Source organism: Coregonus lavaretus (assembly GCF_964263955.1).
Source record: "Coregonus lavaretus genome assembly, chromosome: 17".
Taxonomy (NCBI): Eukaryota; Metazoa; Chordata; class Actinopteri; order Salmoniformes; family Salmonidae; genus Coregonus; species Coregonus lavaretus.
Window position 1 is genome coordinate 2,409,354 of NC_140004.1, and position 17,559 is coordinate 2,426,912.

General features: G+C 41.5%; 1 protein-coding gene across 1 annotated transcript in view; it reads right to left on the minus strand.

The window, feature by feature from the left end:
- Positions 1-17,559, minus strand: part of LOC311144279 (netrin receptor UNC5C-like) — a gene marked incomplete at its 3' end in the record, with an annotated part of 327,628 nt that overhangs the window by 9,512 nt on the left and 300,557 nt on the right. The window contains exons 12-14 of the mRNA XM_084180292.1: positions 14,130-14,363; positions 8,492-8,641; positions 7,610-7,774 (exon numbers count right to left, since the gene is read on the minus strand). Coding sequence (XP_084036418.1) covers positions 7,610-7,774; positions 8,492-8,641; positions 14,130-14,363 — 549 coding nt within the window. The remainder of the gene's footprint in view (positions 1-7,609; positions 7,775-8,491; positions 8,642-14,129; positions 14,364-17,559) is intronic.

Genomic DNA, 17,559 nt, shown 5'->3' on the forward strand with positions numbered 1-17,559 from the left:
ACGGTAGGTGAGGGCGGGAGGTCCTGTATAAACCCAAACTCACTTCCTTGACAACGTCCTTCACAATAGCTCTGTGCTGCTCCGCAAAGCGCAAGAAGTGTGAATGCCCTAACTTCTGCAGAGGCCATATCACCGTAAATGCTGCACTGCCAACGCAGACGGCAGATTGCCTATGCAGCACCTTTCAGTCTCTAAGAGCTTTGCACTCCTGGATTGTGCAATATTTGCCCATTATTCTTTTTAAAATTCTTCAAGCTCTGTCAAGGTTTTGGGGATCATGGCTAGACATTTTCAAGTCTTGCCATAGATTTTCAAGCGGATTTACAGTACAAGTCAAAAGTTTGGACACACCTACTCATTCAAGGGTTTTTCTTTATTTTTACAATGTTTTATATTGTAGATAATATTGAAGACATTAAAACTATGAAATAACACATATGGAATCATGTAGTAACCAACATTTTTTTAAACAAATCAAAATATATTTTCTATTGAGATTCTTCAAATAGCCACCCTTTGCCTTGATGACAGCTTTGCACACTCTTGGCATTCTCTCAACCAGCTTCATGAGGTAGTCACCTGAAATGCATTTCAATTAACAGGTGTGCCTTCTTAAAAGTTAATTTGTGGAATTTCTTTCCTTCTTAATGTGTTTGAGCCAATCAGTTGTGTGACAAGGTAGGGGGGGTATACAGAAGATAGCACTATTTGGTAAAAGACCAAGTCCATTTTATGACAAGAACAGCTCAAATAAGCAAAGAGAAATTACAATCCATCATTACTTTAGGACATGAAGGCAGTCAATATGGAACATTTCAAGAACTTTTAAAGTTTCTTCAAGTGCAGTCGCAAAAACCATCAAGCGCTATGATGAAACTGGCTCTCATGAGGACCGCCACAGGAATGGAAGACCCAGAGTTACCTCTGCTGCAGAGGATAAGTTCATTAGAGTTACCAGCCTCAGAAATTGCAGCCCAAATAAATGCTTCACAGAGTTCAAGTAACAGACACATCTCAACATCAACTGTTCAGAGGAGACTGTGTGAATCAGGCCTTCGTGGTCGAATTGCTGCAAAGAAACCATTACTAAAGGACACCAATAAGAAGAAGAGTCTTGCTTTGGCTAAGAAACACAAGCAATGGACATTAGACCGGTGGAAATGTGTACTTTGGTCTGGAGTCCAAATGTGAGATTTTTGGTTCCAACCGCCGTGTCTTTGTGAGACGCAGTGTGGGTGAACGGATGATCTCCGCATGTGTATTTCCCACCGTAAAGCATGGAGGTGGTGGTGTTATGGTGTGGGGTGCTTTGCTGGTGACACTGTCTGTGATTTATTTAGAATTCAAGGGACACTTAACCAGCATGGCTACCACAGCATTCTGCATCAACATGCCATCCCATCTGGTTTGGGCTTAGTGGGACTATCATTTGTTTTTCAACAGGACAATGACCCAACACACCTCCAGGCTGTGTAATGGCTATTTTACCAAGAAGGAGAGTGATGGAGTGCTGCATTAGATGACCTGGTCTACACAATCCCCCGACCTCAACCCAATTGAGATGGTTTGGGATGAGTCGGACGGCAGAGTGAAGGAAAAGCAGCCAACAAGTGCTCAGAATATGTGGGAACTCCTTCAAGACTGTTGGAAAAGCATTCCAGGTGAAGCTGGTTGAGATAATGCCAAGAGTGTGCAAAGCTGTAATCAAGGCAAAGGGTGTCTATTTGAAGATATATATATATATATATATATATATATATATTGATTTGTTTAACACTTTTTTGGTTACTACATGATTCCATATGTGTTATTTCATAGTTTTGATGTCTTCACTATTATTCTACATTGTAGAAAATAGGAAAAATAAAGAAAAACCCTGGAATGAGTAGGTGTGTCTAAACTTTTGACTGGTACCGTAAGTCAAAACTAACTAACTTGGCAACTCAGGAACATTCTTGGTAATTAACTCAGATATGGCCTTGTGTTGTATGTTATTGTCCTGTTGAAATGTGAATTCCTCTCCTAGTATCCTTTTGTAAAGAAGACTGAAGCAGGTTTTCCTCTAGGATTGTGCCTGTGCTTTATCCCAAACAACTCCCCAAGCTTTGCCAATGTCAAGCATACCCATATCATGATGTTGCCACCACCATGCTTGAAAATAAGGAGGCAGTTACTCAGTGATGTGTTGTGTTTGCCCCAAACATAAGGCTTTGCATTTAGGCCAAAAAGTGTATTCCTTTGCCTTGTTTTTTAATTTATTTTTATATTACTTTAGTGCCTTGTTGCATACAGGATGCATGTTTTGGAATATATTTCTCCTGTATATTCTTATTCTTCCTTTCACTCTGTCCTAGCCTCCCGAGTGGCGCAGTGGTCTAAGGCACTGCATCGCAGTGCTAGCTGTGCCACTAGAAATCCTGTTTCGAATCCAGCCTCTGTCGTAGCCGGCCGTGACCTGGAGACCCATGGGGCGGCGCACAATTGGCCCAGGGTAGGGGAGGGAATGGCCGGCAGGGATGTTGGTAGAGCATGGCGTTTGCAACGCCAGGGTTGTGGGTTTGATTCCCATGGGGGGCCAGTATGAAAAATATAATATATATATATATATATATATATATATATATAATGTATGCACTAACTGTAAGTCACTCTGGATATGAGCGTCTGCTAAAATGTAAATGTCATTATTGTGAAATCACTATAAATGTTGTTGATCCATCCTCAGTTTTCTCCTATCACAGCCATTAAACTCTGTAACTGTTTTAAAGTCACCATTGGCCTCATGGTGAAACCCCTGAGCAGTGTCCTTCCTTTCCAGCAACTGAGTTAGGAAGGACGCCTGTATCTCTGTAGTGACTGGGTGTATTGATACACCATCCAAAGCATCATTAATAACTTTGAGCAAATAATCACAATGAAATCTGTCAATCCCACTTTTTAACACAACAAAAAGGGGGGTGAATACCTATGATACCCAAATGTACTGTATATGGTTGATTGAGGAAATGGGGCAGTTAAAGGGGTAGTTCACTCAATAGTACTTTTATCTCTAATTTATTTGCTTTTTCTTTTACTCTTCCTCATTTAACAAACCTAATGGCCGACCCAGCTCATGGCCACAATTGAGGTCAAATGACCAGGCTTTCATTCTTAAATTCCTACTCTCCTTCTTTACCCAGTTAGTTTATTGCAAAAGAGGGCAATTAAGGAGATTGTTCACCCAAAGTATATTATCTAGGCTATATTTTTCGTGTGTACTCTAGCTATCTTAATTATTGGCAGAACCATCAATAGTTAATTGCTAACGTCACATGCCCAGTATTTTCCTATTTAGGCCTAGGTTATGATTTTAGTTTAAAGCAGAGCGGGTCAGTTAAAGGGACACAAAAGTACTTATATATTTTTTTCTTAATTAAGGACAGAACCAGCAGAATTCAATAACTAACACCATATAGGCCTACCCAGTCTTTATTTATTAATTTGGTTTATTATTTACTTATCAAAGGATAGACATGTGAGCTAGCCTCTAGAGGATTATTGCGGTACCAAGACCTTTATCTTTGAACACAATCTTTGTGTTTCCTAAGATATGGCCATTGTTACTTTAAAGCACACTCATAGGTCATTGTTAGGAGCCTGTTAGCAGGACCACAACTCCCTATACAAATGCTTGTCCAGTTGCAGTAACGGTAGCCGAGCAGAAACGTTCTTGTATACTGTCTAGGGTATTTAACCCTCGTCGTTTGGGGAAGGGGGTTTGTAGTTAATTTTTTTAACTACAGTGTTAATGTTTTTCATGATACCATACTTGTACTGTATACACACCAAATGCAAAGCAACTTATCATACTTCAATTGTATACCTCACTGACTACACACTATCTTACTCAGTTGTGAATATGAGGCTGATTTATTTATTTAAGTCTCTGAATATTTAATGGCCACGCCTCTACGATTTATATCCTGGAATGGTAACGGCTTAAATCATTCAATTAAGAGGAAGAAGGTCCTCATCTACCTTAAGAAGTACAAGTAAGATATTTTATTTTTTTACAGGAAACTAATTTATGTGCAAAAGAACATAAGTAGTTAAGACAGGATTTGGGGAGGTCAGATCTTTGACCGTTACGTCCAGATCAAGACGGGCTTGCATTGTGGTAAACAAAAAGTGCCCTTACTTCTTGATAAGGTAGAGAGTGATCCTGGAGGTCGACACATACAGTGCCTTCATAAAGTGTTCACAACCCCTTGACTTTTTCCATATTGTGTTGTGTTACAGCCTGAATTTAAAATGGATTAAATATAATTTTTTCTCTCACCCATCTATACACAATATCCCATGATGACTAAGTGAAAACGTGTTTTAAGACATTTTAGAATCTGGAAAAATAGCTTTTTCATACCAGATCTGCAGGACTATACAAAACTCTGCCCAGAAAAAGAAGGCAATATGACATCTCAAACACTTAAAGTAGAGAAAGCCTTATTGAGAAAGGGAAAGGGGGATACCTAGTCAGTTGCACAACTGAATGCATTCAACTGAAATGTGTCTTCCAAATTTCACACAAGCCCTCTGAATCAGAGAGGTGTGGGGGGCTGCCTTAATCGATGTCCACGTCATCGGCGCTCGGGACAAGAACAAGGCAAAGTTACTATGAATTGGGAGATAAAGGCCACAAACTTCATGGCAAAACAAATGCCTTATTTCAGCATTCAATAAGTAAAAAAAACAGACTCTATGCTGACATGCAACACACAGGAGATAAACAATTGCTTTAAAGACTTTCATGAACAGTTTTATACATCGGAGAGTGAGAATGCATCTAAAAAATCCAAACTTTTCCTGAACTCACTAAAAGTGCCCAAGCTATCGGAGACAGATAAGAATCTATTAGATCAACCTAAACAAAGGGGAAATACTGAGAGCCCTCATGATCCTTCAGTCAGGAAAAGCTTCAGGGCTAGACGGTTTCACAGTAGAAACTAATAGATCCATTAAAGGAAATGTATAAATATATTATTGAAAAGGGTGTGTTACCTCCAACTCTACAAGAGGCTTTGATTTCATTGATCTGTAAACTGGAAAAAAGACCCCACTCTGCCAACTTCTTATCACCCGGTCTCAATAATTAATGTTGATTTGAAATTCATTGCTAAAGCCATCGCACTCAGGCTGGAAGGGTACCTACCAACATTGATTAACAATGACCAGACAGGGTTCATTAAAGATAGAATGTCAACTAATAACTTAAGGCACCATTTTCATATCTTATCCAAGGCTCTCTCGATGCAGAGAAAGCCTTTGATCGTGTAGAATCGGAGTATCTCTTCAAGATTTTGGAGCATTTTGTTACATATTTCATTAACTGTGTTAAGCTTTTATATGACGGACCAAAAGCCAGAGTGAGCACGAATGGAATGGTGTCTGCTCCCTTCCCTATTGGTCGTAGTACGGGACAAGGTTGTCTGCTCTCCACCTGCTGTTTGCTTTTGATTTTGGAACCACTGGCTCAAATGGATCTCTACTCCGAATATCTCGTTCCATCTCATCCCACAGATGCTCAATTGGATTGAGATCTGGTGACTGAGCAGGCCACTGCAGTAAGCTGAATTCACTGTCATGTTTGTGGAACCATTCCTGGACAATTCTAGCCTTGTGGCATGAGGCATTTTCTTGCTTAAAAATGCCATACCCCATTCGTGTCAAGGTACGATGAGTTGTGTATTATTTTAATGGTCTTTGGGCACCAATGTTTTAAAAAATGTATTATTATTTTTCGCTTTTTTACTTTTACCCCTTTTTCGTGATATCCAATTGATAGTTACAGCCTTGTCCCATCGCAGCAACTCCCGCACGGACTCGGGTGAGGCGAAGGTCGAGAGCCATGTATTCTCCAAAACACGACCCTGCCAAGCCGCACTGCTTCTTGACACACTGCTCGCTTAACTTGGAAGCCAGCCACACCAATGTGTTGGAGGAAACACCGTACACCTGGCGACCGAGTCCAAGCACCTCCCCAGTGTTTCCCCAGATCAAGTATGCAGACATTTGCACAGTCTAGCACAAACTTCTTTCCACCTGACACATTTTCAGGCTGGCACTCGCATTGGCTTCATTGTTGCTTTCCTTACAAATAACTTTGAACATGTTTGCATTCCAATCAAAGTAAGTGCCTTATTTTCTGTTTAACGTGTTGTCGTTTCTACTGTAGCATACCGTATGTACGGAGCATAATGTATTAACTGTTTTATTCACATTTTCAAGTACTGGTGACAAATCATGCATTCTGATTCTTGCATAGATTGTAATTGACACATATTACTTTTTTGAAGGTTGTACTGATTATGATGAGCTAATGCTAAGCTATTTGCCAACTATGTGTGGCACCATGTTTGTTGACATTATACAATGCATTCTGCGTGTCACGTAAACGTTTGTCAGACCAAAGATGTTGTAACAAAATGAAGTGAGGGATGGTTCACTCATCTTTCGAGTAAACTTCCGGAAGTTAATGAAGGTAAGTGAATGATGGTAGATGACACACCCCCTTCAACATGCATACTGCAAACAGATCAAACTCATCTTGTCTTTTCTTCTTATTTTTGTTTGACACAAATAAAAAATAATGACGGCGCGCACAAACTACCCATCGTCGATTACGTTCGGTTCCTAGAAAGTGTTTTGCTCAATTATTTCGATCAATGGTGAGCTTACCCGTGATGTGATGAATTGTAAATAGTAATTTCTATTAGCTAATCATATTATGGTTTCTGAGAGTTAGCTAAATATGACTGCTTATGTTAGGTCAATCTTTCCTCAGTTAGCGCTAGGACTACATTTTAAGGTTTGGATGATTGTGTTATAATGTTGCCACTTCTGTGTCTGAACATTGCATCCAAATATAAACTGGTCACATTAAGGACATAACGTTGTAAGGACTGTTTGTGCAAAATGTTTCTGTGAATAAAACAATGTTGCCAGCTCAAACGCTGACTGTTGCGTCAATCGAAACTGGACGTTCTAAATAAGCGTTCTAATCACACCGGTTTGAGCGTACGCTGCAGGGACCACTGTAGAATGATCACACCCGTGTGTTGGTACGTGTCAAAGGGTTAACCTTTCTCCTCCCCTTCAGCTACACTGATTGAAGTGGATTTAACAGGTGACATCAATAAGGGATCATAGCTTTCACCTGAATTCACCTGGTCAGTCTGTCATGGAAAGAGCAGGTGTTCCTAATGTTTTGTACACTCTGTGTATATGCAGGTGTTATTGTATGGTATAATACATATGTGTGATGTATCTAATGTATATGCTGTATATATATATATATTTGTTATATTTTTTTGGTTATATGCTGTGCTTGTCAAATTGAATTATTGAACATCACATGAAAGATGTTTTGATTGTTGTGAAAACCAATAAATAAAAATGTCCACAAAAAATACTGTGTCCCCCAAATGGCACCCTATTCCCTATATAGTGCACTACTTTTGACCGGACCCCTATGGGCCCTGGTAAAAAATGGTGCACTATATAGGAAAAGGGTACCAGAGAGTATACAGTGTACAGTACATACAACAAATGGTGTGTGAGGGTTGAGTCTCACCTCAGACAAAGTGCTGCTGAGTTGAAAGATCTGTCCCTCTCCCTCCACCTGGCGTACACACAGCTTACAGCTGAGCTCTGTGGTGCTGGCACTGAACCGCTCCAGGGTGAAGGTGCAGTGCAGGGTCCGCTGGCAGCCACTCCACACCTGGTAGAAAGGGATCTCCTACACATACATAAACACACACACACAAATACACATGCAAGCACACACACACACACACATACACAGAAGGGTTAGCACACAGACACATAACTTTGTCTCAGAGCATTTCGTATTATTCTGTACGTGAATCTGTGACACTCCATTTAGTATGATATGTTAAGTTTCATATGGTATGTATTACATTTGTGGATCTCCATCATCCATTTTGTATGATATGTTACGAATTCCAAATTGTTGATAATGTTACCTAGGTGGCTAGGTAGATAATGCTAACGTTAGCTAGCTCTAGGGGTTAAGGTTAGGGTTAGGAGTTAGGTTAAATGGTTAGGGAAGGGTTAGCTAAAAGGGTTAAGGTTACATGCTAAGTAGTTGCAAAGTAGCTAAAAAGTAGTAACTAGTTGCTAATTAGCTGAAATTGTCCGTGATGAGATTCAAACACGCAACCCTTGGGTTGCTAGACGCAACCACCCTATTTTCATTTTTGCCTTAAGTAACCTTTTGTCTTATGTAACTATACCAAACGTAACATATCATACTAATTTGTGTGTCCCGGATTTACGTTTACTATGTTACGTCTCGTCTATGAAACCAGTCTGAGACAACATAATTCTTCAATATATATTGTATATAGTCTTCGAAGACTATATACTATATATATATGATTTATTTATTGCGACGCAAGTCAAGTAGACTCCAATTTTTTCACCATGAGCTCACCTGGTACTTGGCGAGCAGCTTGCTCTTCCACTGTGCGTGGGGGATGTCGTGGATGGAGAGGCGCAGGTTGTGGGTGCCGTCCTTGAAGTTCAGGATTTTTGGTTCATCCAACAGCTTTCCTCCCATCTGAGTCTCCATCTGAAGGACCTCCTACAGCAGGAAAGACACGGACACAAAATAACTTTTGACTTAACCACAATGGTAGTATCCATTATGATACTGGATGCATAAGCCTAAATCCATGTGAGGCTAGTGCAAACCAGCAAACTGGTGAAGAGTCATTGTGTAAGTGTATATCAGATAACTTATTACATTCAACTACAGACATACAGCGCCTTCGGAAAGTATTCAGACCCCTTCACTCCACATTTTTTTAAACGTTACAGCCTTATTCTAAAATGGATTAAATACAACATTTTCCTCAGCAATCTACACACAATACCCCATAATGACAAAGCAAAAACAGGTTTTTAGAAATGTTTGCTAATTTATAAAATATTTAAAACAGAAATACCTTATTTAGATAAGTATTCAGACCCTTTGCTATGAGACTCGAAATTGAGCTCAAGTGCATCCTGTTTCCATTGATCATACTTGAGATGTTTTTATAACTTGATTGGAGTCCACCTGTGGTAAATTCAATTGATTGGACATGATTTGGAAAGGCAGTGTTGACAGTGCATGTCAGAGCAAAAACCAAGCCATGAGGTCAAAGGAATTGTCCGTAGAGCTCCGATACAGGATTGTGTCAAGGCAGAGATCTGGGGAAGGGTACCAAAACATTTCTGCAGCTTTGAAGGTCCCTAAGAACACAGTGGCCTCCATCATTCTTAAATGGAAGAGGTTTGGAACCACCCAGACTCTTCTTAGAGCTGGCCCCCGGGCCAAACTGAGCAATCGGGGGAGAAGGGCCTTGGTCAGGGAGGTGACCAAGAACCCGATGGTCACTCTGACAGAGCTCTAGAGTTCCTCTGTGGAGATGGGAGAACCTTCCAGAAGGACAACCATCTCTGCAGCTCTCCACCAATAAGGCCTTCATGGTAGAGTGGCCAGACGGAAGCCACTCCTCAGTAAAAGGCACACGACAACCCGCTTGGAGTTTGTCAAAAGGCACCTAAAGACACTGTCGTGACGTGACTTTCATTAATATGATGACTGTTATTTATCAAATCAACTATGTTTAATTGTTACTTGATTAAATTAATCATGTAACAATTAACTAATTAGGATTTGGGGCACCACGGAAGAAGTTGTTTATAGAGTTACCATCTCCCGAATTAAACTCTGAAAGGTATTTACCTATCAATATGTGTAAAACAGTCAACGTATCAATCATTACCTCATCAGTCTCATTCTGAACGGTCGCAAAATTCTTGGATCCGCAAGAACCCCAGCTTTACTTATGATTCAGCACTACACAAATTGGCTTAATTATTTATTTACTAGCTAACTAAATAATAACACAGAATACATACACTTAATATAAAAAGTCCTTAGCGGACTAACAGCATGACTGCTTGGTTATCAAAAGAGGGAGGGGTAAGGAAGAGAGAGGGAGGGGGAGAGGGAGAGACAAAGAGAGAGTCAACTTATCGTTGATACATTTGGAAGCTACCCTCAAAGTAATCATAATACTTTTCTCACGAAACACCGCCGTTTGGGTAAGAAGTCATGAATGTATTTACGTGTAGACATCTTTGTTCGTCGTCTCTCTCTGTTGAAACCAATAAATCCTTCTATGGGGAAGGGGGTTTGTTGGGGTAAGGCTCTGGTTGTCCACCAGAGCTCACAATGTCCTTAGTTGTCCTGGCTTGTAGTGGAGTGTACTCAGAGCAGAGACTCAGTGATTGTCTGAGATGGGATTTTCTCCTTCCCAACTCATATCTTTAGTCAGAGTTTGAAGTGCTTTACTTTAGACTGGCAATGTTCAGGTCTAGTCTGGTGAGTTTATCTTCTTCACCTCATGTTGAGATTCAAAGTTCTAAGCATTTCAAACGTGTGGACTACCGTCTCCACGCTTTCTGGTCTAACCATTTTAAGCCGTGTAGCCACAGCTCCACGCTTTCTGGTCTAATGTAAATTTAGTTACCAAGGCTTTTTATGCACTCTGGTAAAAGGGGTGTTTCTACTTGCTGACACGGTCTCTGAGCTCACTCGGGCGTGTCTAGTCACCGTGCATAGCTTATATGAAAATATATGAATTTGTTAGAAAACTAAAATCACATTTCTATCTTAACAAAATTCTCTCGTAATTCTCCATATTATATACACAACATATTGGATGTAAACTTGACAGATTAAGTGTGTATACTTTCCAAATTACAGTAATTTTGTTATAACATTTTTTATGACATCACAAAACAATAAACAATATGACATGATTAGTCTTTAGATCCCCACTGACCATTCCAAACATTCGGATTCCAAACAACACATCCTCCAAAAGCAACTTCTCCCAACCATCCAAGAACAGTTTGGTGATGACCAATGCCTTTTCCAGCATGATGGAGCACCTTGCCATAAGGCAAAAGTGATAACTAAGTGGCTCAGGGAACAAAACATAGACATTTTGGGTCTGTGGCCAGGAAACTCCCCAGACCTTAATCCCATTGAGAACTTGTGGTCGATCCTCAAGTGGCGGGTGGGCAAACAAAAACCCACAAATTCTGACAAACTCCAAGCATTGATTATGCAAGAATGGGCTGCCATCAGTCAGGATGTGGCCCAGAAGTTAATTGACAGCATGCCAGGGCAGATTGCAGAGGTCTTGAAAAAGAAGGGTCAACACTGCAAATATTGACTTTGCATAAACTTAATGTAATTGTGAATAAAAGCCTTTGACACGTATGGAATCCTTGTAATTATACTTCAGTATACCATAGTAACATCTGACAAAAATCTCATAACACTGAAGCAGCGAACTTTGTGAAGACCAATACTTGTGTCATTCTCTAAACTTATGACCACGACTGTATAAGCTAATGATCCATCATATATGACATTCCTGGGAGTGTGTAAACTTACATTTTGTATTACCATATCATTTATGTATGTTCTCTATAGTTATGTACCTGAAAATGTGTAAATTGACCAATTCGGCACATTTGGGCAGACATGATACAAAATAGTGCAGTATTGCAATGCTTCACTGGATCAATCTGAAACTTTGCACACACACTGCTGCCAGTGGTCCTCTGTAGCTCAATTGGTAGAGCTTGGCGCTTGTAACGCCAGGGTAGTGGGTTCGATCCCCGGGACCACCCATACGTAAAAATGTATGCACACATGACTGTAAGTCGCTTTGGATAAAAGCGTCTGCTAAATGGCATATTATATCTAGTGGCCAAAATCTAAATTGCGCCTATACTGCAATATTATATTGTGGCCTTTCGCTTGCTTTTCAAAGATTATGGAAGAAAACAAAAAATTGAAAATGCATGTTTTTTTGTTTGTATTATCTTTTACCAGATCGAATGTGTTATTCTCCTACATTAATTTCACATTTCTACAAACCTCAAAGTGTTTCCTTTCAAATGGTATCAAGAATATGCATAAGTGTTAGGTAAAAAATAGATAAGTAAAAAATAACAATAAAAAATAAAGAGCATCAGTAAAATAAAATAACTGTACGGAGGCTATATACAGGGGGTAACCATACTGAGTCAATGTGCAGGGGCACCGGTTAGTCAAGGTAATTGAGGGCGGCAGGTAGCTTAGTGGGTAAGAGCGTTGTGCCAGTAACCGAAAGGTCGCTGGTTCTAATCCCCGAGCCGACTAGGTGAAAAATCTGTCGATGTGCCCTTAAGCAAGGCACTTAACCCTAAATGCTCCTGTAAGTCGCTCTGGATAAGAGCGTCTGCTAAATGACTAAAATGTAAATGAAATGTACATGTGGGTAGAGTTAAAGTGACTATGCATAGATAATAAACAGAGTAGCAGCAACATAAAAGAGGGGGTGGGGTGGACAATGCAAATAGTCTGGGAAGCCATGACTAGCTGTTCAGGAGTCTTATGGCTTGGGGGTAGAAGCTGTTAAGAAGCCTTTTGGGCCTAGACTTGGCGCTCTGGTACACTTGCAGTGCGGTAGCAGAGAGAACAGTCTATGACTAGGGTGGCTGGAGTCTTTGACAATTTTTAGGGCCTTCCTCTGACACCGCCTGGTATAGAGGTCCTGGATGGCAGGAAGCATGGCCCCAGTGATGTACTGGGCCATACGCACTACCCTCTGTAGTGCCTTGCGGTCAGAGGCCAAGCAGTTGCAATACCAGGCGGTGATGCAACCAGTCAGGATGCTCTCGATGGTGCAGCTGTAGAACCTTTTGCGTATCTGAGGACCCATGACAAATCTTTTCAGTCTCCTGAGGGGAAATAGGCTTTGTCGTACCCTCTTCACAACTGTCTTGGTGTGTTTGGACCATGATAGTTCGTTGGTGATGTGGACACCACTACAGCCCGTCGATGAGAATGGGGGCATGCTAAGTCCTCTTTTTTTTCTTGTAGTCCACAAACATCTCCTTTGTCTTGATCACGTTGTGGGAGAGGTCGTTATCTTGGCACCACATGGCCAGGTCTCTGACCTCCTCCCTATAGGCTGTCTCAACGTTGTTGGTGATCAGGCCTACCACTGTTGTGTCGTCAGAAAACGTAATGATGGTGTTGGAGTTGTGCCATGCAGTCATGGGTGAACAGGGAGTACAGGAGGGGACTGAGCACGCACCCCTGAGGGGCCCCCGTGTTGAGGATCAGCATGGCAGATGTGTTGTTACATACCCTTACCACCTGGGGACGGCCTGTCAGGAAGTCCAGGATCCAGTTGCAGAGGGAGGTGTTTAGTCCCAGGGTCCTTAGCTTAGTGATGAGCTTTGAGGGCACTATGGTGTTGAACGCTGAGCTGTAGTCAATGAATTCCATTCTCATGTAGGTGTTCCTCTTGTCCAGGTGGGAAAGGGCAGTGTGGAGCACAATAAAGATTGCATCATCTGTTGGGGCGGTATGCAAATTGGAGTGGGTCTAGGGTTTCTGGGATAATGGTGTTGATGTGAGCCATGACCAGCCTTTCAAAGCACTTCATGGCTCAGACCTCAGACTGGGGTGAAGGTTCACCTTCCAACAAGACAACGACCCTAAGCACACAGCCAAGAAAACACAGGAGTGGCTTCGAGACAAGTCACTGAATGTCCTTGAGTGGCCCAACCAGAGCCCGGACTTGAACCCGATTGAACATCTCTGGAGAGACCTGAAAATAGCTGTGCAGCAATGCTCCCCATCCAACCTGACAGAGCTTGAGAGGATCTGCAGAGAAGAAATGGGAGAAACTCCCCAAATACAGGTGTGCCAAGTTTGTAGCGCCATACCCAAGAAGACTCGAGGCTGTAATCGCTGCCAAAGTTGCTTCAACAAAGTACTGAGTAAAGGGTCTAAATATTTATGTAAATGTGATATTTCAGTTTTTTTTTTTTTTATACATTTGTTTTCAAAATCTTCTCCCTGGTGAGTGAATGTGGGAGTGAGTGAGCGAGCGAGAGAGAGCATGATTTAATTGGTGTATGCTGTCCATATTAGGATAGCCTCAGAGTCACAAGGAGTTGGTACCTCTAAGACTATCCTAAGTCTTAGAGGTCTTAGTGGTCCCCTGTACCTTGAGTGCATCTTGGGTGTCATCCAGGCAGTAGACTCGGATGTGGTACTCCAGTGTGGTGCTGGACACGGGGCCGAAGATGGCCAGTTTGAGGCGCTTGGCAGCAGACTTGCTGACAGACTGGCCCACCAGGCAGTAGGTACCTAGGGTCTCTGTTAGCAGGTGACACGCCTCCTCATCCAACTGGATGTAGCAAGGCGTGGTGAAGTTCTCCTGCCCGACCACCACCACGTCCTGAAGAACAAACACACACACTTGGTTATGGTATGATAAGAGACTGGCCCTATTGCATTCCCCTGGTATAAATCCAACTCTACAGCGGCACCCTTGTCTATATGACGTGTATGTGTGTGGTTGTGGCTGTGTGTATGTATGAACGTGCACACGTGCGTGAACGAGCAGCACTGCCACCCAGACAATACACACTGCCCATGTCCGACCTCTCCTCTACATTCTCCAGTGACTCCTCTACTTGTGCCATAACTCCTTGTTCCAACACTGCATTGTCTCACGCCATGATGCTCTGCTTTCTATTATTTATAATCATACAGTACATGAGCCACACACTAGCATTCATTTCCCGGCTATTATGAGGAGAGAAAAAAAGGAATTAAAGGCCTTTACAGAAAGCTGGTTGAGAGAATGCCAAGAGCGTGCAAAGCTGTCATCAAGGCAATGGGTGGCTCTTTGAAGAATCTCAAATATAAAATATATTTTGATTTGTTTAACACTTTTTTTGGTACAATGTAAAAAATATACAAAATAAAGAAAAACCCTTGAATGAGTAGGTGTGTAAGTGTGACTGGTAGTGTATGTAATTAACCCTTAGGGTAGGGGGGAACACATATGACAGGCACTCATTTGAAATAAAAGTAGTGAGGCTGTTATGAGGTATTATGAGCCAATGGTCATCTATAAGGCGTGTATTCAGTGATTTTCTTCTTTGTTTGATAAATGTGTTCTTACAACACACCTAGGATGTTGCTGGGCTCAGCACAGACAGTGTGGACCCTTCGTCTTCTGGACCCATTTTCCTTAAAAGTTATCTCTCTGGATTTCACCTATCAGACAGGATTAAATGCATAGAAATAGAATGCATAGAACGGAAGAATCATTGACTTGAATTGGGACCCAGTTCTATTCATTCTATGCATTTAAAGGGAAACTTTCCAGCACCACCCCAACATCGACATATGTAGTGGCTTGCGAAAGTATTCACCCCGCCCCCTTGGCATTTTTCCTATTTTGTTGCCTTACAACCTGGAATTACAATGGATTTTTTGGGGTTTGTATCATTTGATTTACACAACATGCCTACCACTTTGAAGATGCAAAATATTTTTTTTTATTGTGAAACAAACAAGAAATAAGACAAAAAAAACTGAACTTGAGCGTGCATAACTATTCACCAACCCAAATTCAATACTTTGTAGAGCCACCTTTTGCAGCAATTACAGCTGCAAGTCTCTTGGGGTATGTCCCTATAAGCTTGGCACATCTAGCCACTGGGATTTTTGCCCATTCTACAAGGCAAAACTGCTCCAGCTCCTTCAAGTTGGATGGGTTCCGCTGGTGTACATTCTCAATTGGATTGAGGTAGGGCTTTGACTAGGCCATTCAAAGACATTTAAATGTTTCCCCTTAAACTACTCAAGTGTTGCTTTAGCAGTATGCTTAGGGTCATTGTCCTGCTGGAAGGTGAACCTCCATCCCAGTCTCAATTCTCTGCAAGACTGAAACAGGTTTCCCTCAAATTTCCCTGTATTTAGCGCCATCCATCATTCCTTCAATTCTGACCAGTTTCCTAGTCCCTGCCGATGAAAAACATCCCCACAGCATCATGCTGCCACCACCATGCTTCACTATGGTGATGGTGTTCTCGGGGTGATGAGAGCTGTTGGGTTTGCGCCGGACATAGCGTTTTCCTTGATTGCCAAAAAGCTCAATTTTAGTCTCATCTGAACAGAGTACCTTCTTCCATATGTTTGGGGAGTCTTTTTTCTTTATGCAATAAGCTTTTTTCTGGCAACTCTTCCATAAAGCCCAGCTCTGTGGAGTGTACGGCTTAAAGTGGTCCTATGGACAGATACTCCAATCTCCGCTGTGGAGCTTAGCAGGGCCTTCAGGGTTATCTTTTCAATTTCACTTCCCCAATTTGGACTATTTTGTGTTTGTCCAAATAATATTTAAATTACAGGTTGTAATTTTTTTGGGAGTGGGCTAAACTAGCCACTGCATTTGCTCGGTAAGTAAATGAAAGTCCTTCATTTTGGAAGAACTTAATTTGTTCAAAACTGTTCAACTATTGTCTTTCTCTCTCTTTGAGTGAATTACTCACAACATTTTATGCACTGCAGTGCTAGCTAGCTGTAGCTTATGCCTACAGTACTAGATTCATTCTCTGATCCTTTGATTGGGTGGACAACATGTCAGTTCGTGCTGCAACAGTTCTGATGGGTTGGAGGACGCCCTCCGGAAGCTGTCATAATTACTGGGTAAGTCTATGGAAGGGGGTGAGAACCATGAGCCTCCTAGGTGTTGTATTGAAGTCAGCGTACCCAGAGGAGGACGGAAGCTAGCTGTGCTCCGGCTACACCATGGTGCTAATCTACAGAGTGCTGTTGAGGCTACTGTAGACCTTCATTGCAAAATCGGCATCATCATTCCTAAATGTGTGCTATGTCAGCTTTAGTACAGTACAGCTTCTCATGACATTACTCCTAATATGGACACCATGGTGCTGTAGCATTATACTGTACAGGTACTGTATTTGCCAGGTCATTCTTTTGAGTAGATTTAAATGACTTTCCCTGAAGTGACATTAATAACTGTTTGTCCTTTAGTCCCTATACAGTACTTCTGTGGGAAATGAGACAGTCCTCTATGAAGAGGGTCACATAATGTAATATGTATCCCAAATTGCACCCTGTTCCCTATATAGTGCACTACTTTTGTCCTAAATGTAGTGCACTTCTGTACATAGGGAATAGGGTGCCATTTGGGACGTAGACATAGTTTTACCAGGATGCAAAAAGACAAGCCACAGAAACCCACAGGAATCTATTGTTCAACATCAGCAGAAGCCAATCACTCCTTAAGTCAGGTTCATCTCTCTCCGTCTGCCCTTAACAGTTTATTTGTCCCTCTGACAGTCTGGAATCTATAAGATCTACCCTACGTATATCTAGCTTTGTGGTAAAGTTTCACTAGATAAGGATCTAGGATCAGCTTCCCCTCCCCCAATCCTAACCTTAACCATTAGTGGGGGAAATGTAAAACTGACCCAAAATCAGTGTCTATACACTGTATATCTAGGTCAAAGCCACAGCGATGTGGGGTTAGTTTTATAGAGCTAACCGAGTTAGTATGTAGAAGCTCCCCTGTGCTAGTGAATGCAGCTTCAGCAGTCTAAAAAGCCACCACATTCTAA